Source organism: Pongo abelii, chromosome 4, assembly GCF_028885655.2.
Source record: "Pongo abelii isolate AG06213 chromosome 4, NHGRI_mPonAbe1-v2.0_pri, whole genome shotgun sequence".
In the NCBI taxonomy this organism is placed as follows: Eukaryota; Metazoa; Chordata; class Mammalia; order Primates; family Hominidae; genus Pongo; species Pongo abelii.
In genome coordinates this window covers 63924390-63949762 of record NC_071989.2, presented here as the reverse complement: position 1 = coordinate 63949762, position 25373 = coordinate 63924390, and the positions used below count along the sequence as shown (strand labels likewise).

General features: G+C 40.2%; 1 protein-coding gene across 1 annotated transcript in view; it reads left to right on the top strand.

The window, feature by feature from the left end:
• LOC112133484 (chondroitin sulfate proteoglycan 4-like) overlaps positions 1-25373 on the top strand; it is a 95012-nt gene that overhangs the window by 50371 nt on the left and 19268 nt on the right. Inside the window, exons 4-5 of the mRNA XM_054555559.2 lie at positions 14299-14500; positions 22451-22623. Of these exons, the coding sequence (XP_054411534.2) occupies positions 14299-14500; positions 22451-22623 (375 nt within the window). The remainder of the gene's footprint in view (positions 1-14298; positions 14501-22450; positions 22624-25373) is intronic.

The following is a 25373-nucleotide window of genomic DNA, read 5'->3' as shown; positions in this document are numbered from 1 at the left end:
TTCATTTATATTATTTCTAATGATAAATAGTAAGACCTATGACACTGTGTATATAGTTGACAAGTTCCCACTGGTTTTAAATAAATATTACTTATTACTTGGGTGTTCTGCTGGGTACTGTTGGGAGGCGAGACAGAATCACAATGAGTTACCTTCACATTGTCTTTCATAAGTGGCACCACCATGAGGCATGGCTGTTTCAAGGCAGGTGAGGGAGGTGCATGCACGTGGGCAGCTCCTGCCAGGCTGGCAGCATCGTGGTTAGGAGAGCAGCTCTGTAGTGGATAGGTAGATCTGGGGATGAGTCCTGGCTCCCCTGTATTAGCTACATGACCTTGGGAAGTTACTTAGCCTGCTAATTTGCTCCATATGAGTGGGGGGGAAGTGGAGGCAGAGCTGTGAGGATTACATGATAAAATGATGTGAAGCTCTCATGCAGTGCTTGATGCATGGTTAAGGCTAAATGATAGCTCTTACTACTGAAAAAAAATACTCCACTCAGTAAGGCTACCACTGAGTCATGGGACAGTATTTCTCTGGTTCTGGGAGCCTCAGTCTCCCTTTGCTCTCAGAGGATCCCCCAGGGCTAGTTCCCAAGTGCTCACAATAAGTACCTCTTGGTTGTGCAGGGTGTCTGCCATTTTACACCTCTCCTGAGCAGGAGCCCTGAGGTAATAGCTGCTGCTGTGGCTTCTGTTGCCCACACAGAGAGGATGATGTGCTGGAAGCCTCGTAACATGGATAGCTCCATTTCCTGTTACACTAGCACTACCAGCATTGAAGCTGGCAAATCCTTCCATGCCAATTTACACTCAAGTATCCAAAAACTTCCATTTAATAGATTTTCGTGGTTTTCACGTACCCTTTCTTGGTGTTTCTTCTTCTAAGAACCTGGGCATGAATCCATACGACTGGCTTGTAACTAATATAATAAGTGCTCAAAAAATAAGTATTTGCTGGAATTATGTGCCAGGTACTTCTCTAAGGGTTTAAACCAGCTGAGATATGTGCTACCATTTGTCTCGTTGGACAGATGAGGGAACTGCATGACTGCTGAGCAACAGGCTAAGGATGGAAGGACAGTATGGAAGCCTGATGGCTCATACATACCTCTGTCCATGGTCTCCAGCAGTGCCTAACACAGAGTAAACAGGAAATATTTGTTAAAGGAATGAATGAATGGAGATATAAACCATCAATTCCCCCAGCACTGGCCCATGTTTTCTAGACCAGGTTTCTGTCTTGACTCTCTTCCTTTAGTGTGGCTTTGTTTCTGGTAGAAGCCTTAGCCTCTCACACAAATGAGCCCCTAGTGGGCTCATTCATCAAGTATGTCAAGACATGGGAATCTGAATGTGTTCAACTTGAAATTTGGTTGAGATGAATGTTCCCATGTATATATTTGGCAATTTCAGCCTTGTTTGTACTGCTCATGAGGGTCAATAGTTAATAATAGATTATTTAGAAGGTCAGAGGAAGCTGTATGGTCAGAGGTGCAGAAAAGATGGACATGAGAAAGATTCCGTGGTTCCATCTGGCAATGGTGCCTCCCCTTGGGTGATGGAGAGCTTGAATATGTTGTGGGGCATTTTTATTATCACATTGACTGGAAGATGCTACTGTATTTAATGCCTGAGGGCCAAGGATGTGTACTATTTTCAATGTGTGGGCTAATCCTACAAAATGAAGAAATGACCCTCCCAATGTGTTGATAGTGTCCTGTTGAGAAACACTCCAGGCAGGGAACTTGGGAATTACAGTACACAGAACCCATCAGGCTTGCTGCCTGCTTGTTTGCATGGTCTACAAGCTGAGAATGGTTTTTATAGATGAATATTTGCAATCAATTTAATTATAGGAAACATTAATTTTGAAGCCCATGTAAGCAAAATGTTTTCCCTCAAAAAAGAATTTCATTCTTCTCAGTAGCAGGCTTCTATTACAAAAACAAATTACATCCAATTATTATTATTATTATTTTGAGATGGGGTCTTACTCTGTCAGACAGGCTGGAGTGCAGTGGCACGATCCCAGCTAAGTGTAATCTCCACCTTTCAGACTTAAGTGATCCTCCCACTTCAGCCTCCTAAGTAGCTAGGACCACAGGTATATGCCACCATGCCTAGCAAATTGTTTATTATTATTTTTTATAGAGGTGGGGTCTCCCTATGTTTCCCAGGCTGGTCTTGACTCCTGAGTGCAAGTAATCCTCCTGCCCCAGACTCCCAAAGTGCTGGAATTACAGGCATGAGCCACCACACCTGGCTCAATTATTATTATTATTATTAGAATTTTATCAGTAAAAATTTTGTGAAAAAAACTTTTTTCTTGTTATGTAAGTACCCATAAAATATCCTCTGTTTTGTCTCATGGACCCCAAAACCTAAACTTATGTTGTGGTTTTTCATAGAAAATATTTGCCAACCCACATATATACCATGGAATACTATGCAGTCATAAAAAAGAATGAGTTAATGTCCTTTGCAGGGAAATGGATGAAGCAGGAAGCGATTATTCTCAGAAAACTAACACAGGAACAGAAAACCAAACACTGCATGTTCTCACTGATAAGTGGGAGTTGAACAATGAGAACACATGGACACAGGGAGGGGAACATCACACACTGGGGCCTGTCGGTGGGAGGGAGATCATTAGGACAAATACCTAATGCATGAGGTGCTTAAAACCTAGTTGGCAGGTTGATAGGTGCAGCAAACCACCATGACACATGTATACCTATGTAAAAAACCTGCATGCTCTGCCCATGTATCCCAGAACTTAAAGTAAAAAAAAAAAAAAGAAAATATTTGCCAACCCTTGCTGCAGACCAGCACTATCCAGTAGAACTTTGTGTGGTGATAAAATGTGGTATCTGTGCTTCCAATACAGTAGCCACCAGTCACATGCAGCTAGAAAGTAGTTGAAATAAGACTAGTATGATTAAGGAATGGAATTTTAAATTTTATATAATTTAAGTAGTTTACATTAAATTTAAATAGTCCCATCTACCTTGTGGCTACTGTATTGAACAATAGTATTCTAAACAGTAAGGGATGGGGCAGATTCTGGTAGGCAGAGGCAAGAATGTATGCAAAGTTACATTTACAGGGCAGGGAGAAAACCAGCCCACTAGAGTCAAAGATCCATGTTTAACAGCATAGGCTGGAAATGAAGGCCTTGGATTCTAGGAAATGACTTGGATGATTTTGTAGCCATGGGAGAACATGCAGATATATTCTATCTGTGTGGAGTGGCTGAGGGAACGTAGAGCTTCCAAAGCCACTTTACCCTCATAATGTTTAAAAAAGAAAAGCATAATGTTGTTTTCATCATTTGAACAATTTTCTCCCTTTCCTTCAGACAGCCTTTCATTCTTTTCAGTGTGATCCCAGATTGACTTTTAAAGTACATCTGCATTTATCCTTCCTCCCTCTGTTTCTGAAGTTCATTACCATCATGGCTAAAGAATAAGAAATCCATGTAAGTCTCTGACTGGCCATGTGGCTGGATTTAGTTTTGGCAGTGTTGCCTAATAGCCATGCATGTATCAGGTTGGTGCCAAAGTAATTGCGGTTTTTGTCATTGAAAATAATGGCAAAAACCACAATCACTTTGGCACCAACATAATAGATCGACTGATCTATAATGAACACATCTATGTATTGTGTATTCTATAGTATATATACTATTTTCATATGTATTTATAAATGTATAATGTGTATGCATATACTAATATAATATTTTTTATGTATAATCCCTCAGTTAAAAAGAAGACCAAATGTTATCCCTAACCTTGTTTTACAGGTGAGGAAACTAGAACCCAGGGAGTCGTGTGCAGCCTAAGGTGCTATAACTGGTTGGTTGTAGGGTCTCCTGACTTCTATTCTGAGAATTCTGTGACCCCGCTTTCTTTACTGTGCTTTTTTTGGGGGGCTATTGTGGAGGATTTGAAAAATGGACCATTTTAATTAACAAAACAATGGTTAGGGCTAGTATTATTCTAACCCAATAGATCTCAAAAGTTATTTTCTAAGTTGCAAGGATGATCTAGACCACCAAGCTACAGATGGAACAGCAGATGCACCATCTCTGGGTGGTGGTGATGCAGAGAGGAAAACAGTCTTTGGTGAGAGTGGTGGCCAAGTAGGTGACAGGGAGAGACGGGATGACAGCAGGGAGAATAGCAAAGAAATACGAAGCAGTAAACCTTTGATCTTAATTTATAAAGCACCCTAGGCCCAATTAAATGATTGTGCAGGCATAGCCAGGAGCCCCCCAGAGGCTAATGTAACTAGTGCACTTTATATGGTTAAAAATTGTAAGGGTTTTTATTTGCTCAAAACAATTGGATCTAGAAATAGGCTTTTTAGTGCTTTTAGTTATCTTAGAGCTTGATTCATTATTCAGTCTCTATATTTTAAGTGAAAAATTAATAGTGTTTATACCTTAAGAACTTGTCACATTATCATTTGACTCCACAGTTACTTCTTAGGTAATCTGGGATGGTCTGTTCCAGTTGGTCACAATTTAGGCTGCCCCACTGTTTTCAGCCACATCTCCCTATCCCACAGATTCGTGTTGTAGTAATGCCTCCTGAACCCTCCCCGCAAAGTGATCTGGGAAATAGGTTGGCAGCTACAAAGAGGAATTTTAGGTGTCAATTGTTATTAAATACAGTTATAGAAGTTTACATTTATTGTGTGCTTACCAAGTACCAGGCCTCTTCTGTAACTGGTGTCATTTTCACAGCCCTCTAAGGAAACTTCTATGATTCATAACCTTACTTATACTACAGGAACACTGAGGCACAGAGAGGTAACAAAGGAGGCGTGGACTTGATGTCAAGTCTGTCTGAACCTGACATTTTGCCCCCACACTCTGCCACTTTTCCCTGCTCCTCCCGACTGACTCCAGCCCTTTCAATGCATCCAGGTTGTCAGGGGGTGTCTTTATTAGCAAGAAAAAGAAAAGTACCAAACCTGCTGTGCCTCTCACTTCTACTGAAGTGGCTTTTATGGGATAGAGCTGTAGCAGTTGTTATCAGCATGTATGGGTTTACCCAGGAACCTCAGTAGAGGGTTTGGGCATTTGGCTACATGGTACAGAATTGCAGGATGAGAGAAACACAGGAGAGGGAATAGGGAGGTCGAGATGTAGAAAGATACTGGTGCTGGAGTTGACCAACGAAGGAGAAAACCAAAGGATAAGTAGTAAACTCTTAGGCTCTTTAGGAATTGAAGCTCCATTTTGGGTTTGGCTTTCAGTTCCTAAGCATCAATTATAAGATGCACCATCAACTTAATATCAACTTTACGATATTAAATATACTTGTCAAATTAGGATGTTCAGAAATGTTAAAATGTGAGAGGGAAAACATGTACCCTAGACTTTGTCTCTGTCCTTCCTTAGAATTAGGGAAATACAGTCTCCATCAGACACTGCCGGGTTGCTTCAGTGGTCTGCCCAGACCGTCTCTCTCCAACCTTGATATAAGGGTGTTTTCTGTCAAGGAAAAAAGGAAGACTAATTGTGGCCGAGGACTGTTTCCTTTATTCTTACCTTATTCCCTGGATAGTCTGGATCCAGTTCAGGAAGTGCACGACTTCCCAGTTTTGAAGGATGTGTCATTCAATACTGGCTCTTTCTGAGTTTATTTGTTTATTTATCAGATAAGAAACTTGTTCCTTGCCTTGAAGGTTTTGGATTAAAATTAGGAGAATGAAGTTTAAGGTTTGTAAACTGCTCATGTGAACTTCAGCAAAATCTCTCTGGGCATTACTTTCCTTAATAGCAAAACCCCAGTTCTAATGCCCTGTGATTCTATGGCTGTAAAGCTTGTCGATATTCTCTGGCTGAAGCTAGACTTAGACAGATGGAGAAGCAGTAGAGCTGCCATTTTACACTGGATAGACTCACTTTAGTCTAGACTAGGTGGAGGTTTTACATTTCAGATGAACCATTTCTCTTCTCTTTGAGAAACGTACAAATAGTTTTGGTTTTAAAGTCAGTGTGTCTAAAGTCTCGAGGTGACTAGGTACTATTGTGGGACATGCTAACTAGTCATGTAAAGATGTAGGAGAAGTTTTGGGAGGACTTTCTTGATTTTTTTTTTAAATGAAAGAAATCCCAACAATTGGTTTCTTGAATTCTAAGTAATGGTCATGGAGTGCTATTCAATGAAAGTCTTCCCAAATCAAGGTGTTTTGGCTTATTTGCCAAATAATTTTTTATTTGTTTAAATTATGACTGTTGTGAATAATGCCTTTTGGAATTTTGTTGATTTCTAGTCATATGATACAGAATTTAGTTAGAGGGCTTCCCTTTAAGTGTGGATGTATTACCTCCTCTGGGAAGGTAGCCTGGTTAGACTATGGCTCCCCAAGCTTCTAGATATGATGCTCTCAAAAGAGGCCTTCTCTAACCACCCCAGAAGAAATAGCACCATCCCATCCTTTATCCCTGGACTCTTATTTGTTATATTTTTTAGTGCCCAGCACCCTCTGATATTAAACAAATAAACAAATCTGTTTTGTGTCTCCTCCCATAAATGTAAGCTCCATTTGGAAGGGGCTTTATCTGTCTTTTCCCTGTGGTGTCCTCAGTGCCTGGCATGGTATCTGGCACATTATAGAGGCTCAACAAATACTGAGTGCCTAATGCCTTCATGGAGTTTATGTTCGGTAGGGAAGACAATACAATTATTTTATAAATGGAATGAGATCTGCTCTTCAGTAAAGCACTTGAGGAGATAGAGAATGATTGCGATTAAAGAATACTGATACTACAGAGACGGTGGTCTGGGAAGGTCTGTTCAAGGCGGTGATATTTGCATGGAGGTTTGTGTGTGGGTGGCTCCGAAGATCTCCCCCATTGATTTGCAAGGACTCATAGGATTTAGCATACTCATGACTAAGATTTATTACAGTAAAAAATGTGAAGCAAAATCCGCAAAGGGAACCAGCACATGGGGTGAAGTCCAGAGGAAACTGGGTCAAGTTCCAAGAGTCCTTTTCCAGGAAAGTCACCTAGGATGCACTTAATCCCTCCAGCAACGAGTTGTCATGACACATGCAAAGTGTTGATACAAGGGAAGCTCATGAGATACTGAGTGCCCAGGATTTTTATTGGGAGCCAGTCAGGTAGACACCCTCTGCTTAGTATGTACCCAAATCCCTGACCCCCAGAAGGAAGCAGGTGTCCAGCATAAACCACATTATTTATACAAGCAGTTTAGACACAGCAAGCCTCCCTTATAATTTAGGGAAAGTTTTATATCAGCATGGGAAACTGTTTAATAGCCGAGTTCCCAGATACCAGTGCAGTGCCAACCTTCTGAGCAGGACTTTCTCAGGACAGGCAGCCTTCAGCCTGTGAGGTGAACTGTTTTCTGAGTAAAGGTGGGAAGCTGGGGGAGGGTGATTAGACTGGGAAGTGAGGAGCCATAGGAACATTAGAGGGAAGAGCACTCGAGGCAGAAGAATGATCAAGGGCAAAGACAGTGAGTCTGGAGCGTGTTTGACGACATGGAAAGCTCATGTGACTGGAGCAGCTGGAGGGAGGAGGAGAGTGAATAGATATCTCTCCATGGTGAGAGTTGATTTCTGGGCATAAGGACCCCCCAGCGCCAGACAGTTTTGTTCCACAGGCCTTTCAGAGATAATGACAGGGAAGCAGGCCAGCACTTATTGAACCCCTGCTAAGAGTCAGGCTCAGTTCTAAAAGTATCACATAAATGATTAAATGATTTCTCATTTAATTCTCTCAATGATTCTTGAAATAAAATGAAGACTGCAACAGACTTAGGGCACAGAAAGGTTAAGTCACTTGACTAAAGTCATATGGTTAGAAGAGTGGGCGGGTCTTGTGGCCAGGTTGTCTTTGCCCAGAGCCCCCACTCTGCTATCTACAATGGGAATGCTCTGTAATAGCATTTTAAAACTGCAGGTTGCAACCTGTGGCATGGGCTGTGAAATTAATTGAGTCAGAACCAATTTTTTAAAAAATTAAATAGAATGGGTAGTATCAGAATGTGTTGTGTATAATGAGGGTAAATATTGTTTTTGTGAAAATTTTGCTTCATATATATAGAGTTTTAAACACACACACATAAGAATATATATATGTATACTAGATTGCTTTGAAAAATGTATTCTTTAGTTTTGGTATTAATGAAAAAACATTGTAAGCTACTGACGTAGCAAAGCTAGATTCTTTTATAGATATGAATCACATGTTTTTTCATCACTCCACCTGTTTCTGGGATAATGTGGGATAATAATGTTTATGGGATTGAGTCAAGTCCCAGAAGTTCATCTGCTGGAACTTCTATCCACAAGGACACTAGAAACTGGTACTATAGGGTAGTGCTAGAGTTGACACAGCCTATAACAACCCCCAAGTCCTGCTTTATCAGGATACATTACCACATGTAAGAGGGCTCTGTTCTAGGTGGGGAGTCAGATTGTTGCCCTCAGCTTTGAAGTCTCCTTGTGACTCCTCAAGGTCCCAGCCCTGCCTGCTGGTTAACCCTGCCTGCCCTTGACCCTGCCCCTCTGCCTTGTTCGTTTCAGCAGGAAAGGAGGTTGGGATGGAAGTACCAGCCACACTGTCTGCAAACCTGGCTGATCCACTTTACATACTGCTGTTGCGGCCCAAAGTTATGAAGGAAGAAAAATAACACATTATGAAATTTTAAATATTCCAAGAAAAAGGGATGTAGATTAGGGTATATAATCACAGTGTTGCTTTCCTTGTGTCTACAGTATAGTGTGAATGCAATTGCTGTCAGGATTTTAGAATGATGAAGTCTTGTGCACTGAAATTTTATGATTTAATCACAATGGCTATTACCAATGTCGACATAATTTAGACTTGACAAAAAAGAGCCAAGAGGCATCCGGGAATTGGCCTTGCTGATTTTGATAGCCTGTGTAGGCAATTTATGACATTTAAGACATCCTTTTAATGTCTGCCCCTCATTTTTTTATTGGAGTGTGGTATCTCTTTTATCCACTAGAATGTATAATAACAATGGCAAATGAGCATAGAAACTTTCTGGAAAGACTGTGTGTATTGATCAATTGCAGAGTGTTCTCATAAATTGATAACCTTTAACATTATTAAATAATTTTCACACATCAGGTGTGTTTACTTTTTTGTGAAAGCTAATAGATAAAGCATATGCATTTTATCAAAACAGTAGAACCACGAGAATACAGTTTTCAATAGCATAGTTTCTCCCAAGCTATGATTACCAGTTACTTCTTTCCAGGCAAAGTTTTAAACTTAGGAGATTATTTCAGACAGTGACATTTCTTATTTCTATATTTCAGAGCATATCAAACAGTAATAATAACAACCATTTACATGGTCCATTACATGGCCCTAACGATAGTTATTACTTACATAGTACTTACAGTGCCTGGCATTGTTCTATGCGCTTTACATTTACCCACTGAATCTTCAACAACTCTCTGGGATATGATTTTTATTTTAAAGATGAGAAATCTGCAGTGCAGAGAGGCTTTGACACTTCTCCAAGGTCCAAAGCAGAAGGGCTGCTGGTGGACAGCAAATAGTAGAGCTAGAATGCGAGTTTGAGCTTGGAACCACAGTGTTCTCCCACTTCTTCCTTCATAGTTAGCGAAGAAGCTCAAGGACCTGGTGAAGTAGATAAAGAGAGTATTGCTCTTATTCCAATTTTAAGAAGGTGGAATTAAAGATCAAGAGGTTATAAGTGATTTGCCCAAAATAACAAAGTTAGTGGCAGAGTCTGGGGCAAAGGCAGTTATGCAAATGCAAATGTGATAAAGTCTTCAGATTCAGTGCTGTTTCTGACTTTTCAAACAGCATGTTCTCAAGACATTCGGATTATCCTGCATGATGACTCACTCTCCCTACTTGTCGTCTGGGCCTGGAGGAGGTGGCAAGGAAGTCTGTCTGCAGCCTAAGTGGGAGAAGAAGGTGGCAGCGTGGGGGATAGAGTTGCTGAAAACATCTCAGACTCTGGAGGGAGTTCATAGCCAGCAATCTGAATGTTAATCTCTGTGTCCCACCATTTCAAACACACTTCTTTCTCCTGACGAATTAAAACATTTCCTTAAGCCACAGGGCTTTTGGCTGATCTCCAAGGTCATTCAATGGTACAAGAGATCATTTGTGTCCCAACAAACTGGAATTGGGAATTGGAGTTAGACCATCTTGGGTGAATCCTTTGCATTTTACTCTGAAATATATTCTAGTGAGTATTTTTGTATTCAAATATGATCAGTGAATTTTGTGCATACCTGATAAAACATATTTTTGTCCACAAGGGGGCTTCATTTTCCTGTTTTTCAAGTTCCTCTTTCAGTAATACTATACATTTTGTTTTGTTGTTTTTATACTGAAAATAGAACCATTTGCTTGCTTTTGAGAAATACTTGTCATCACTAAAAGGAGCTTTGAGAGCTGGTCATAGTAGAAGAATTAGAGCAGCAAAGTTTGAAATGCCAATTGAAGCTCTCTGGGGACCAACAGTGGGAGAGTGAATTCATGAGCATTTCACATCCCTCGTATGAAACGCAGCAAAGGGCTGGGTTTTGTTTTTTCTTGTTTTGTTTTTGAGACAAAGTCTTGCTCTGTCACCCAGGCTGAAGTGCAGTGGCGTGATCTCAGCTCACTACAACCTCTGCCTCCAAACGTCTGGGCTTTTAAATATTAAGTTTACAACTAGGATTAAATGGGATCATAATTAGGTTTCTAAATACCACTAAACTCCTCTTAAAGCTAAAGGTCAATTTAAAAATTATTATTCCAGGTTTGTGTTATTTTCTGATATTTATGCTTTGAACTATTCTTTTTTGGGCTTTGGATCACTTTAAAATCTGAATTCAAATTGGGGGTCTTTGTTTTCCTTCTCCTCGTCTGCCTGAAGTTTCCATTACCAAGCACTGGGCACTAAATCAGGCCTTACCTAAAGCAATGGGGTCGTTAATTGAACTAAATTTGGTTTGAGTGGAAATGAGACCTGAGGTTACTAGATCTTGTTTTGAGTGGCAGGTTTTCCATTTGTTTTGGAAGATTGTATATTTCGGAGGTGAGAGGGAGGGAAAGCAGTGTTCCATAGCAGAGTAGCTACAGTGGAAAACATGCTTTGTCCAGGCTTGGTGTGCATGGCCTTGGAAAAAATGATTGTCTCTACAAGTCACGAGAAGAGAAATGGCAGCATATTTCCAAGTCAGCTGGAGCTCTAGAAGAAATGAGGATGAGATATGTGGATGGATTAAAAAATGTAAAAAGTGAAAAACCAGAATGAGTGGGCTTGGAATTTTGTTAAACAGTCCAACTTGCACATTTTATTATAGACTTACCGTGGGTTTAAATGAAGGCCAAAACCTTATTATTTGAACGTTGTATTGATTCGCGTTTCTGGTAGCTATTTAAAAGCTGATGTCCTTAGAGCTTAGTGCTGCAAAATCTTCAGTGGGCATATTCAAATGACAAGACATAGGCATGTCCATCAACAACACAATTATTAAACAGATAAACTATTCACCCCAAGTTATGAAAGAATGCTGGGAGATTAAACAAAATCTGCAGTATATGTTATAGAATAGCCTCAATAATGGCAATAATCACACCCTAAGTGACTTTTTGGAAATACTAAAAAATCACATCTGTCCTCAAAGCCAAATCTGATGAAGAAGATGGGTCATATAAAGCTAATATTTCTTGAATGCTTACTATGTGCCCGACGAAACAGTTCTAAGCACTTTTCATATATTAAGTCACTCAGTCTATGTAACAGCTCTATCATTCTAGTTTACTGATGAGGAAATTAAGGCAGAGAGAGGTTAAGAAATGTGCCCAAGGTTATATAGCTAGTAAGCAACAAAGCAGTGACCCAAACCCAGGTGGTTTAACTGGACAGAAACTAAATCAAACATCCTTGAACAACCTGAAAATAATTTTAAAAGAATTTCAAGCAGTGGTATTGTTGTTGGCATATGTTATTTTTCAACATAACTACTTTGAGGAGTTAAACATTGGTTTGGCAGTGTAAGTTCGTGTGTGTGTGTGTATGCGTGCACATGTGTATATATGTGGAGTATGTGGGTATTTATTTATGTACAATTACTTTATGGTCTCATCTGTTAACTTTTAAGAAATTAAAGGATAATTCACAAAGTAGTTTTTTTTTCCTGGGTTATCAGTAGTTGGTGTATTAGAAGGAACCAGAATAGATTATCTTCCAGCCCCATTATACCTGACATGAAAACATAGGAATCTTAAATACTTTCTGAATTTCCTGTCTCAAGATGATGCCATCCATCATCTAATTGGAGTAAGTTATTTCACAAACTGCTCATTCTACTGAGGGAAATGGTTCTCTTTAACTGGAGAGATCATCTATTAAGTCATTTAGGACTGAATTTTTAAACAAGTTAGCAAAAAGCGTAGAAGATGATAAAGTTCTAGCCAGAGAATAAAGAATGACACGTATGCATGGGTATGTGCACATGGTGTTTCTGTGGGTAAGAAAAATATATATAAATACAAATACAGATATAAATGTGAAATTTGAGTTAGTGATAAAACTACTTGTCTTTAGTGTTAGTGAAGTATCCTGTGGCTGCATGATTAGAGAAACTTAAAACAGCCAAATTCCATCAAATGTGATTCAGCGTCCATATAAACATTTTAAACCCATGTTCAAAACTGAACTCCTGATCTTACTCCCCAAATCTACTCTACATTCATCTTTCCTTATCTCACCTGATGGTAACCCTGTCCTCGTTTCTGAGGCCCAAGTCATAGAGTCATTCTCACCACCTTTCCTTCTTTCACACCTCACCACATTGAAATAGCCAGAAGCTCTGCTGGTTTTGTCTTCAACAGACACCCAGAATTTGGCCACTTCCCACCACCTCTGCAACTTCTGGGGCCACTCTCTTCTGTCATCCTTCTCTGGAATTATTGCAGTCACCTCCTAACTGGTCTCTCTGCCTCTATCTTGTCCCTCCCACAGTCTATTCCTGACACAGAAGCCAAAGGATTCTGTGAAAACATGAGTCTGACCAGGTCAGTCCTCACCTAAAACTCTGCAATGATCCATCATTGCACTCAAGGAAAAACCAGAGTTTTCACAGTAGCGTTCAAGACCCCGAACAATATGACAACCTTCATTATGTTTCAACTCATCTCCTTTTACTCTTCATCTTGCTTATTCTGCTCCTTCCAACTGACCGATTTCCTAGTCCTCCAACAGATGAGGCCTGCCTTTGGGCTGTTTCCTCTGCCTGGATGGTCCTCCCCTAGATATTTACATATTCACTGGCTCCCTCTTCACCTCCTTCCAGTCTTTCCTCAAACTGAACCTCATACTTAACATTTGCTCACTCCTGAGGCCCCCACTTATCTTGCTTTATTTTTTCTTTTTTTTCGTAGTGCTATGACTTTTTTTGGACACACTGTTTAATTCATTTCTTTATTATGCCATTGTTTCTTCTCTGTGTCCCTTTGTCCCTTCCTGCTGGAATGGAGGCTCCTGAGAACAGGACTCTTTTTTTGGTTACTGATGTACAGCAAACACCCAGAACATTGTCTGGAAGATAGTAAATGCTCAATAAATGCTTGATGAATTGTTAAATTAAGATGTTTAGGCAATATAAATAGATTTTAAATGTAATTGGAAAACAGGGACTAGTACACAGATACAATTGTAGATGTGTGCTATCAGCACAGCAAACATTGCAAGGCCATAAGAACCAGATATTTGTGTTCTTGCAAGACAGGTAGGACAAATAGGATAAAAAAATATGCAGTGTGTGTGTTTTTTTTCCCTCAACTATTTAAAACCTAGTGAAATAATTTGCATCTTACAGCAATGAATGGAAATCCTTAAATCAATCCTATGAGGTAGGTTCTGAATTACCTGAGACCCCATGTACAGTATCCAGCATGTGCCATACACACAAAAGGTGCTTAGTCCTTATCAATTTTTGGTGTTTTTCTACATTATACAAATGTACGTGCACTTCACATAATGAAATTGGATTAATTATGAATACTATTTCTTTATTGAAACCTCATAAACCTCATAAATTAACTAAACACTACTTCATGCTTTGTATTTCACCTGGCATTTAATTATACATCTGTTTCCAATGAAAAAACTTCATGCTTTAAAAACTCTGGTGAATTGCTTTGGATTTTAAATCTTTGTCCAACAAGACAGGACGTCATTGCTATCCAGTTTACTAATGTGATGTGATTGACATTGGTCCTCAAAAGATCTGTGATTCTCTTCTTTTTAAGGTGTGGATGAATTCTTTCACTGAGATGACCAGTGCAGATGACCTCTGTGCAGAAGATGGGGACTCCTCTCCACAGGACCTGGCCTACTGGGTCACTACACCCAGCAATGGGCATTTGGCTCTTAAGTCCTTTCCCAGCCAAAGCATTCAGAACTTCTCCCAGGCACAAATAAATGAGGGCCAGCTAGTTTTTGTACATGCTGGTATGTTATAGAGAAAAACAATGTGAAACTAAAATGCACTTTAATCAGTGGTTAATGTGATGGTCATATGACTGAAAACCACAGGCCATGTAGAAACTTTCCAGGCACTAGACTTTTTAAAAAAGTGACATGTTTTATTAAGGCTAATGATAGCAAATATTAGCATTCCTATAACTCTCATTTTACTTACTCAAATTGTCAAATTTGAGTAAGTAATGTGCTCAAATATAAGCTTCTCTGAGAGCCTTTTCCTGAACACCACTAAAATAGCATCCCTTCTCTGCCACTTTCTATCGCTCTCCCAGAATACCTGACCTTATAGTACAGATTGAATTGGATATTTGTTTGTTGTCTGTCTTTCCCTATAGATTATAAGGCCACAAACTTTGTTTTGTTCATTGTTGTATCCTTAGCACCTAGCAGTGCTTAATAAAACATAGTAGGTGCTTAATAAAAATTTGTTGAAAGAATGAAATAATATTGAACACCTATTATGTATCCAGTTATATGTTCCAGATGTTAGGAATACATTAGTAAACAAAACAAAGAGATATTTGTTCAATGAATGAATATGTGAATGAATGAATTAATTAATATAACTTTAATTTTAAGAGATCCTGACTTTGAAAGAGGCCTTGCCGTCTTCCTCCTGTTCATCAATAAATCAATAGGCCAAATGACTGTTGTAAATCTGCTGAAGGTGACCCAGCCACTCTGCAAGGATTTGTTCTCCCCTGTCAGAGGAGAAGCAGGCCATTCCAGCCTGCAGCAGGAATGGGAGGGCGCATGAGCTAGGAGGGCTGGATGAGAAAGTTAAAAAAGCTCTGTTTTCAGTTATTTCAAATTATGTTCTTTGAAAATATAGCAAAGAAAATAAAGGTAAAACATCCTCTAAATCCAAATGAAGTTAATTTCCTGACTACCTTCACAGTTAATGCAAAGGATCCCCAAAGAATCGGAAAATAATTTACTATGCGAATGCTCTCACCTAGTAGTTCCAAACCTGTAGCCTGGATTCGTGGAGGTTAGCTTCATTGCCACAAGGTCCTAAATCTACCTACATATGTACCAAAGCATAGTTTCTAGACCGAATGGTATTTTCCACATACATGTTTCTGTTTTTCAAATGTATGAAGATGTGCTGATTAAATACAATACAGTTCATCTGAAGAGGCACTGAATTGATAGGAAGTTTCTGCCAATTATGTGTTGTTAGTATTACACAAGTATTGTTAGGTGAGGGCCTAGAAAGTTTTTCACTTTTATGAAAGGATTATCGTATTTTCAAAATGGAGAGGACTGCTCTAGAGACTTGCACAAAAGAAGTTTTGGTTTTCTAAAACTGTGAAATCCACAATAGAAAGGAATCATTGACTCACTACCACCTGTCAGGCACCACAGGAGGTGCAGTTCTGCCATCCATGTCTTTTTATCATCTGAAGTCCTCTGGGCCGTAGGGAGGAATGACTCCATTTTCGAGATAAACTGAGGCGGGCAGATCATGAAGTCAGGAGATCGAGACCATCCTGGCCAACATGGTAAAACCCCGTCTCAACTAAAATACAAAAAAAAAAAAAAAAAAAAAATTAGCCAGGCGTGGTGGCGGTCACCTATAGTCCCAGCTACTCAGAAGGCTGAGGCAGGGGAATCACTTGAACCTGGGAGCAAAGGTTGCAGCGAGCCAAGATTGCACCACTGCACTCTAGCCTAGTGACAAAGCAAGACGCTGTCTCAAAAGAAAAAAAATAAATAAAAGAAACTGAGGCTCAGAAAGATTAAGTCTGTCAGACCTTAAAGCTGGGCTTTCTCCACTAGCTGCCACCCATTAAAGGGCAAAGTAGGTAGAAGAACTGAAGTTACTATTTTCAATGAAGGATTGAAACAAAAATTAGCTTGCTGGATTGATTTATTTGTCCACTACCAGGTCAATATTTGCTTTTGGTGAGTAGAGAAAATAATTTCTCCTAGAAAAGTAGCAAAGAGAGTTAAAGGCAAGCTAAACGTGAGAGCCAATCCATTACATTTTCTAAATGGATATGGAGGCAACTAATAACCCTCAAAGTGGCTGCAGCCCAGCTGCAGATGAGGCTGTTGCTGAAACCAGCTGGTTCTCCCCTGGTGCATCTGTCCATCATCAGCCACAAACAAAGACTTGGGCTTAAGTAGTCTCTCTTAGCATTTTATATTTGCAAAGTGCTCCACCATTAATTGAATTCATTATTCCACATAACAACCTAAGTAGGTTGATAAAACCAAGATGTGGGAGGCTAAGTGATTTACATAAGGTCACCCTTCTGAAAGGTCTATCAGGAAAAATCTGAGATTGTACAGTGGAAAATGCACAGGTCAACCCTGCTGTTTGTGTTTCCCTCTTTATCTTTATTTGGTCATAGTCTGTCAGAGCACACCCAATACAAAATTCTATATTCTTTTTGATGTCATTCTTTTGATTTCATCTCCATTTTGTTTCTGGATTAATGAAGAGTTCAAAGTGCCTAATGGCAGAAAATGTTCTCTTCTTAATTGCATGTTTCATTAAATACAACTTTCAAAGTGCTATTTCTAGAAAAACAAACAAATGAAAAAGAACATTTGGTTTTGGACCCCTGTTATGAATCAGACTCAGACTTCTCTCTCTCTCTCTGTCTCTCTCTTTTTAAAATGGTGACTTTTGAGTATATTGGGAATCTTTTTTAACAGTCTGTAACCTTTTTGTGTGTGTGTGTGTGTGTGAGGTATCAGAACTCTCAGGGTTTGCTTAGATAACAAGGACTTGAGAGCTTGTTATGCCATTGACCTACCTTTTATTAAATCATGTTTCTAGGGAGTACTTGTACAGAATTGCAGAGTCTGACTATGTCTCCTTTGTTCCCTGCCACGTGGTCCCCGAGGGTAACAAAGATACATTTCTACCCATTCCATGATGCAAGGACCTGTGGGCCTCCAAATGTACTGCTGGGTGGACGTTTTCAGGGGATGATGTGGATATGAACGTTAGGCTATCTGCACAGGAATCTTTCCTGGTGCTTTGTGAGTCAGATTGGTAAAGCATTCCTGGGAACTGGATCGATAGGGGATCCATCTCAATTTCAGCTTTGCACATAAGTTAATTTATAACTTTACTGATATCACTAATCCCTTGATAGGAGTGTGGGGGTAGAATTCACTTGTAGAAATTTCACAAAAGCAGGGCTGGGTCTTTCCCTTTTTCTCTTTCCCCTCTTAGCAGAATATAGCTAGCTTGAGATAGTGAAATAATTAGAAGTGCAGGTAATTATCGTGTGCCTTTATAGTGTTTTATGTTGTTTATCTGTTGCACTGGGTTGCTACAAGGATTTAAATGAGAGTATATATAAAAGCAAATTTTGGTCCTCCCCATTTGGCAGATAAAAAACATGGAGTTAGCAAGGTGTGGTTGTGTGTGTCTATAGTCCCAGGTACTTGGGAGGCTGAGGCAGGAGGATCACTTGAGCCCAGGAGTTTGAGGCTACAGTGAGCTATGATGGTGTCACTGCACTCCAGCCTGGATGGCAGAGAGAGATCTTGTCACTAAAAAAAAAAAAAAAAAAAAAAAAAAAAATTAAATTAAATAAAAACCATGGAGGCTTGGGAAGGCTCAAGGTCATGTAACTAATAGGGATCCTAAAGCTCATGACTGAGTGCAAAGTCTGACTCCAAATCCCATTCTTGCATGGGGCTGCTCCTCTGCTGTATGTCTGGGCTGGTGTCCCAGGGCTGTCTCTGCTGTAGAATGTTGGTTTCCTGAGAATGCGGCCATCATGGTAGCTGTTTATTTTATCTCCTTCTTGATATTACTGAAGAATTTTGACATGCACAACCAGAAAAATATGTATAGCAATTTAATAAGCAGCGATTATGTAGAAATTCTATGTTTTACTCTCCTTCGTTAGGGAAATATTGCAACCTGGCTTTAGTCAACAAATTTTTTTTTGACTCACATTTATCCCCTACTAGTCAGACTTCCTCTACCAGCTTGTCCGACTTTGGCTATTTCTCTTTTGCTTCCTTCTTGCACCCAGCCTTAAAAAGTGGCCCTAGCTTGAGACTCACAGAATTTGCATGGTAAGCCAAAATAATTATTATAATACTTAGTATGGTGAATGTTTTAAGGTTAACCGTGACTTCTATGCCCTGACAAATTTGAAAATTATCTGTCAAGTTGCTTATTTTAAAGTAGAAAGGATTACCGTTCTAAATGAACATTTTTTTATGAACTAAGAAAAAAATTTACCCAAAGTGTATTTTCATTTTATTATATTTTATACGTATATAAATTGAAACACATTCTATTTCTTTCTGTAAACTTTACTCCCCAGAAAGGAGTTTTATAACCAGTTTTTCACCTTGAATGCTGCCATTGATTTTGTTTGTTTATATTTGGTGGTGGTGTGTTGGAATATACTGTGGCTTTAGGACCTAGTTTTTCTGCTTATCCAAATCGTACTTGGCTTTTTTTTTTTTTTTAAAGTACTGGGGAGGGATTGACCTTGAGAGTTTTGTTTAGAATGGTCTAGAATATAGGCTTACATAGACCCAGAGTTAAGCAGCCCTTCAGGCAAGGGTCTTCCTGGAAAAGTCTGACTTCAGTCTCTGGTCATGAGATAGAAGGGACTACATCTCACCACCAGCTGTCTGTCCTCCATGGCAAGAACTGAAGGAGAAAAGAAAGGAGAGGGACTCACAGTGTGTTACTAAAGGGTTTAGAGCAGGGATTTGTAAACCTTTTAGTCAGTGGCTCTTGAAACACTGAATTGAATATTGTAAGATTTAGTGGGAGGTAACCAAGAACGATGAGAAAAGATTGTCAATCCTCAAGGAAGTAATTAAAGGCCTGTTAATTGGTGAAATGAGAGCTCTACACTCAAGAATACACTAACCATGTAAAACATATAGTAAGCGTCCAGTGAGTGGTACAGAATGGGTAAGCTGTAGGAATTTGGAGGAGGGAAATTTCCCATAGACTGCAAGGGTCAAAGGGAGCTTGTTGGCCAAGACAAGCCTCGAGCTGCCCCTTCAGAATGAGCAGCATTTTGGTGGGTGGTGTCAAGGAGGGGAGGGCACTCCAGGGATGACAGCAAGACTATGAAGTGAAGACCCAGGGAAGGAAGGATGAGTTTGGAAGGTGGGGAGGAGAATAAGTCAGATTTCTTGAATGGTTAATCACATTGTTTCCTGACTCAGATGTCATTTCCCCCATTGAGTTCTAAGTAGAAGAGTAAAGATGAGATAGCGTCAACTTAAAAATAAATACTCACTTCTGAGTCAGCGAGACTTACACTTGACCCTCAAGGAATTTGCTTAACTGTGCTAAGCCTTATCATCCCTTCTTAGTGATGAGGAAACAAATGCATACTTCTTAGGGTTATGAATCTAAAAGAGAGGGTAGGGCTGTGTCTTGTTAGATCTCTGCTTCTCACTGTAGGGCCTTTCACATATTAGGTACCTGATAGTGTTTACTGAAGAAATATCTAAGGCTTCCAAGCCTAGTGCCCATGAAAATCTGGCTATGGTTTTTCTTGAAACAAACATGCTGGGATACAAGGATTTTGAAAAATCCTGTGTTTATAAGGAGAATAAAACAGATTTCTTTACTCCATGATTTCTCAGAGACTTCAGAATGTAGATTTGCTTTTTCAAATCTCCGTGAAGGGCATACAGAGTGAAGTCTTGCCAAACAGATGTGGTTTCAGAGCCTCTTATGACCATACTTTTTATTAGGCAGTTATTCTATGGATATAGATTTAGGTAGGACCTTAGAGAAATCATTTCCAAATTAAATGCCTGGAGCTCATTGATGAAAATATGAACTGCTTGGATGAAATGCAGTGGGCAGGAGGGAAATGATGCTTGTCTTTCAGAGAGTTGGGCTGGGTCATAAGAGAGGCTTGTCAGGCAATTGCAACCAGGGGTGAGCTAGTCTTGCTTACTGAACATGTTCAGAGTGACTGCTGAGTAGGAATTAAACCTAGATACCCTTCTGGCTTAGGTAGCTGGAGAAGAGGATGAAGATTGATGTACTATGGCTGAGAGAAAAGCACTCTTGGCCTGGGACAGCTCTGGTGGCTCCTCTACTCCAAAAGGCTGAGATAAATGAAATAATATATATTTTAAAAAGAGTCCTACCTGCCAAAGGCAACCCTGGACATGATGGAACGAGTGAATTATAAATCAGGGCCCTTTATAAGAAAAAAGGCACAGTGGGGAAAGGTTTCTAAGAAAAACTGAAGATGGACAAGTTGGATGTTGGGGTGGCCAGAGACCACACACATTAGAGACATAATCCATCTGATAGGAAGGGGCATTCTACTTTGACAGGTGACAAAGGAAGGTCCCCAGTATGGCTTTATGTAGCATAGACTAAGGGCACAGAAACACTGCTCTTAGTCTCCCTGGAGTGACCTCTGATTCTAGCCTCCCGGCTCCAGAAGCCAGAGGGTGGCAATGACTGCAAAAAATGTCAGCAGCAAGAAGTGAAAGGAATGCGAGTGGCAGTTACCAGCATCATATGAACATGTTGTGTAATAAACAAACTTGTGCCAAGACAGTCCTGAACTTGGCGTGGAACTGTGTTCCTGTGGCTGACTTGCCCAGGCACTCTTACCTTCACCCCCAAGGAGCCCCAGGACCAAGTGTCCATCCCAAAGTTCTCAGACATTTTAAATGGAGCCTCCAAATTGAAGGCTTAGGACAATCCTTGCAAGTTTGGAAATCTTGCAGATACAATGCTGGTGTCTCTTTGGACTTAGCCAGTGCCTAGTGTAGTTTGAGTACTATGGTCGATGGCCCTTGCTCTCTAAGACTACAATGGCTGAGCAAGGAAAGCAAAACAGGATATCATTCAGGAAGCTTAGTTATTGTTAGATAGTTAACTCAACTTCATAAACAATTTATAAAGTGCCTTTTCAGGGGGCTACCCTGCAAAGGCCTAATGCTAAAACCTTTAGCAAAGGCTCAAACAAACGAGATGAGAGAAGATTCTGGGCTGGAAGACCCACGTGAGTCAATTTCAGACCTGCCATCCTGTAAGGTTGGAGATGTTCTCCAAATCATTGCAAAGTAAAGGGATATGTACTCCAACTCTGTGCTCCTCTAAATGTGGTCCACGGGCCTTCCAGTCTGTGAACCAATAAGAACCGAAAGCAACAGGAAGTGTTTAGAAATTTGTATAGCAATTTGATGTTGCTATAACATTTTTATTGTATTTTATAAAATTATTTGTCCCTGGTGAATTAGGTAACACTGATCCTTTGCCACAGAGCATTTGAACGTTCGCAAGCCTCTCTGGCTCTAACTTGAGTGTCCCCAAGTCTCTCTGGCCTTTGGTTACTAATGAGGTCACATTAGCACACAAACCCATGTGTCACTGGTTCTTCCCCCCATGGCATTCACATGTGCCCTTCAATCCCCACAATGTCCATGCATTTGTCAGGGTCCCCAGGAGATGTCTCACATTTGTTCAAGAGCCACCCTCTGCCCCTAGATATCAGCAGATGGGCACTCCATTGAGCACCTACAGCTGCCATCAGGCCAGGACACCTCTACCCACCCTCCAAGGGGAGAGTGCTATCTCCTGTGTTCTCGGCACTACACAGTTTGCTTTCCCTTTCATGTACTGGGAGCTGAGCCTGGGGTCACACACCCAGGCATTGCCTCCTTTCTCTAGGGATCAGACACCTAGGCCTGGGCTGGGGGTAAGAAGCCTGTTTCATCTGGGGCCCTAGTAGCAAATTATGTCCACAGATAGATGCCTCAGGGATCACTGGAATCTTATAGCCCAATTTCAAGTTAGAGCTAGCCAGTGCCCCCTATTATAACCAAGTTATAACCAAGTGTTTTCCAGAGAGTTTTCAGAGATCTACACAGATTATTTTGTTAACTGGCAGCTTTTCTGTGCTTTATACTTATATACATGTTTTAATCTTCACTTAGGTTCTGTGAAGCCCCTTTCATCTCATGACCTGAAAGCTGTGACCAATGATGTGGACAGTGCGGGAAACAGAACTATAACTTTTCCAGTCATAAGTTCCCCTAGACTCAGGAGGTTGGTGAGACTGAACTCTGACAGCAGCACAGAGGAAGTTTCTGTTTTTACCCAATATCTGGTGAGTCCTGACGTCTGTGCTGCTGAGCCGGACTGAGCATCTTTGCCAGGCGGGCCTCTCATTTGTCTGCATCCTGTTAAACCAAGCAGGTGTGACCCTTTGCCCAGGCAATTACTCATTTCAGCTGCGGAGGTTTTAAAACTGGACAATCTGTAGGGAGCATATGAGACATAATCGTTAGAAAACACTGAGAAAATTTAAACTGTGTATTTAATAAATAAAAAGGGATCTCTTTATCACTGAAGACTGACTTAAAATCCAAAGCATAGTGGCAGGAATAAGTCCTGCAGGATATATGTGTTTGCATTTATATTTAATATGTAATATTATATCCATTATTTAATATATTATAAGTGTGTCTTTATAAATATGTGTGTGTATAATCTGTATTTGAAGCCATTTGTTTTAAACTTCACTGGTGCTTAGCACTACTACCACCACATACTTTCTTATTTAACTGGCTAAGCCGTCACACTTTTTTTTTTTTTTGCATTCTAGCCAGGAATCTGACTGATCAGACATGTTTACTTATATGTGATTTTATTTTCTAAAAATCTATGTTTCCAAATAGTCTTCTTGAATACAACTATTTCACTTGTTTGCCATTCAACTTTCTTTTTCCATTCTGAAACAGTATATACATGCATCTGAGAGCTGATTTGGCTATAGCTTTACACAACTAAGGAGTAAAAAAATCCAAAGTTAAGCTTAGAGGAAATAGCAAGTGTAAACCATATGTCTGCCATTAACCTTTGAGCCATTTCTCTCCAGTATGATGTGGCAAAGTTGAATTTGGCTTTTGCTTTGCAATTGCCTTTGTCTGGGATGCATTTAAGAGAACTGGTCATGACGCTAGTTAAAGCTCTGAATGTGATGCCGAAAAGGGAAGTATGAATTCTCTAGCTCACAGATGCACCCAGAAGAGGAAAAAAAGGATTAGAATTAAAACTCCATTGTGCGGGGGAGCTGAAATGTTCCCAAGGACATCAAAACATGTCCAGGGTCAGTTTGCATTTAGAATACTGACAAGATTTCTATATACAGTCATATAAAGATTTCTTTATACAGTCATATAAAGATGCTTTGGCTGTAGCTCTAGTTTTTTTTTTTTAATTGAATACGATCATTGCAAGCATTATTTTCAACTACTTTTGCAAATATGTGATATTTTAGATCAATATGATCCAAACAGTGGACACAGTAGCCAGGATCCTCTAGATTATGCTGCAGTGACAAACAAATCTCAGCAGCTTCCAATAACAAAAATGTATCTCACTTATGTCGTCCATTCGTGTGGACTGGCTATGGGTCTGCTCTACATGTCATCCTTATTCCAGCATCTGAGTTGAAGGAGCAGCCCTTCTCTTGGGCATTGCTGTCCTTGAAGCAGGGGGGAAGAAATGATGGTGGAACCAGAGCAGGCGATGTGTTATATTAAGGTTCAGGGCCACACAGGGGTGTCTAGGATGAAAGGCTCTTGATTGCTGGTCCATATGGAGATGGGAGAAGGCTTCTGTCTAGAAGCACAACCTGGGAAGTCCCATGAGTGAGGGGTGGAGAGAGAGTTTTGCTCTCCTTCCTGAATAGACTGGGTGTCTGGCTTTTCTCGCCACACACCCTTTCCTCTCCCACGTGTACACCTGCCACACCAGTGGCCTGGTCCAGTGCTTTCACTCAAAGGACAGATGAGAGATTGTTTTATCATGTACAACATTAGAATGTTTATCAGGCTTTTTATACAAGGCACACACTGCTGGGTATGACAATTTCTTTCTCCTGAAAGGAACATCTAAGATAAATTTACAGTCTATAGAAGCTCAGCACAGCAACCCACACTTTCTGCACCTTTACTGTGTGATAGGCAGAGAGAGCTTATAATTTAGGAATCAGGCGCCCTATTGCTGCTATTTGATCTACTGCTGACTACTTACTGACTGAGCACAAGTTCCTTGGCCTCTAAAGTCAGAAGGTCTGGATTAGTTAAGTGACTTAGGGCAAATTACCCATGCTTTAAACCTTAGATTCCTCATGTGTAAAATGGGAAAAATAATAGCAATAATAGTTGACAGCATTTTGAACATTCACCATGTACCAAGCACTGTTCTAAGCCTTTTATTATATTACTATTATCTCCACTTAGAGACTTAGATCCTAAAGCACAGGAAGGTTAAACAACTTGTCCACAGGTGCTCAGGTTATAAGTAGCAGAGCTAGGATTCGAACCCAGGGCCCTTGACTCTAGGTCATACTCCTGTCAACTAAGCCATGCCTTCCTTCTAGTGTTTAAATGTGGAATAAGACAGATAATAGATGTATAGCTAATAAATGCTTGACACATTTCCCCACATATAGCAAACACTAAATAAATGGTAGCTAAGGCTTATGTTATTATCTTTTCATTCTTGGAAATGTGAGAAATTCCTTTCCTCTCCTAATAGCTGAAAGTCGAGTTTCACAGGCGAAGGCAATTTTCTAGGACACTGTACTTACCCTAGTGTGCTACAGTAATTTAATGAATGGAAATGAGGCCGTTAGAGGAGAGTGACTTTTGCTTCACCTTATAACCCACTTACTGTTTCCCTTTGGGTAGAGCCCCTGGTGTTCTCCAGTACATTTCCCTGAGTGACAATGAGAGGGGAGGGCTGAGAAAAATGTAATGGGGTCTCATGTGGGAATCGAACACTTCATTTTCTGGCATAGCAAAGGCTGGAGGAGGAATGAAGCCTGGGGCTGGGAGAGCTCCAATAACC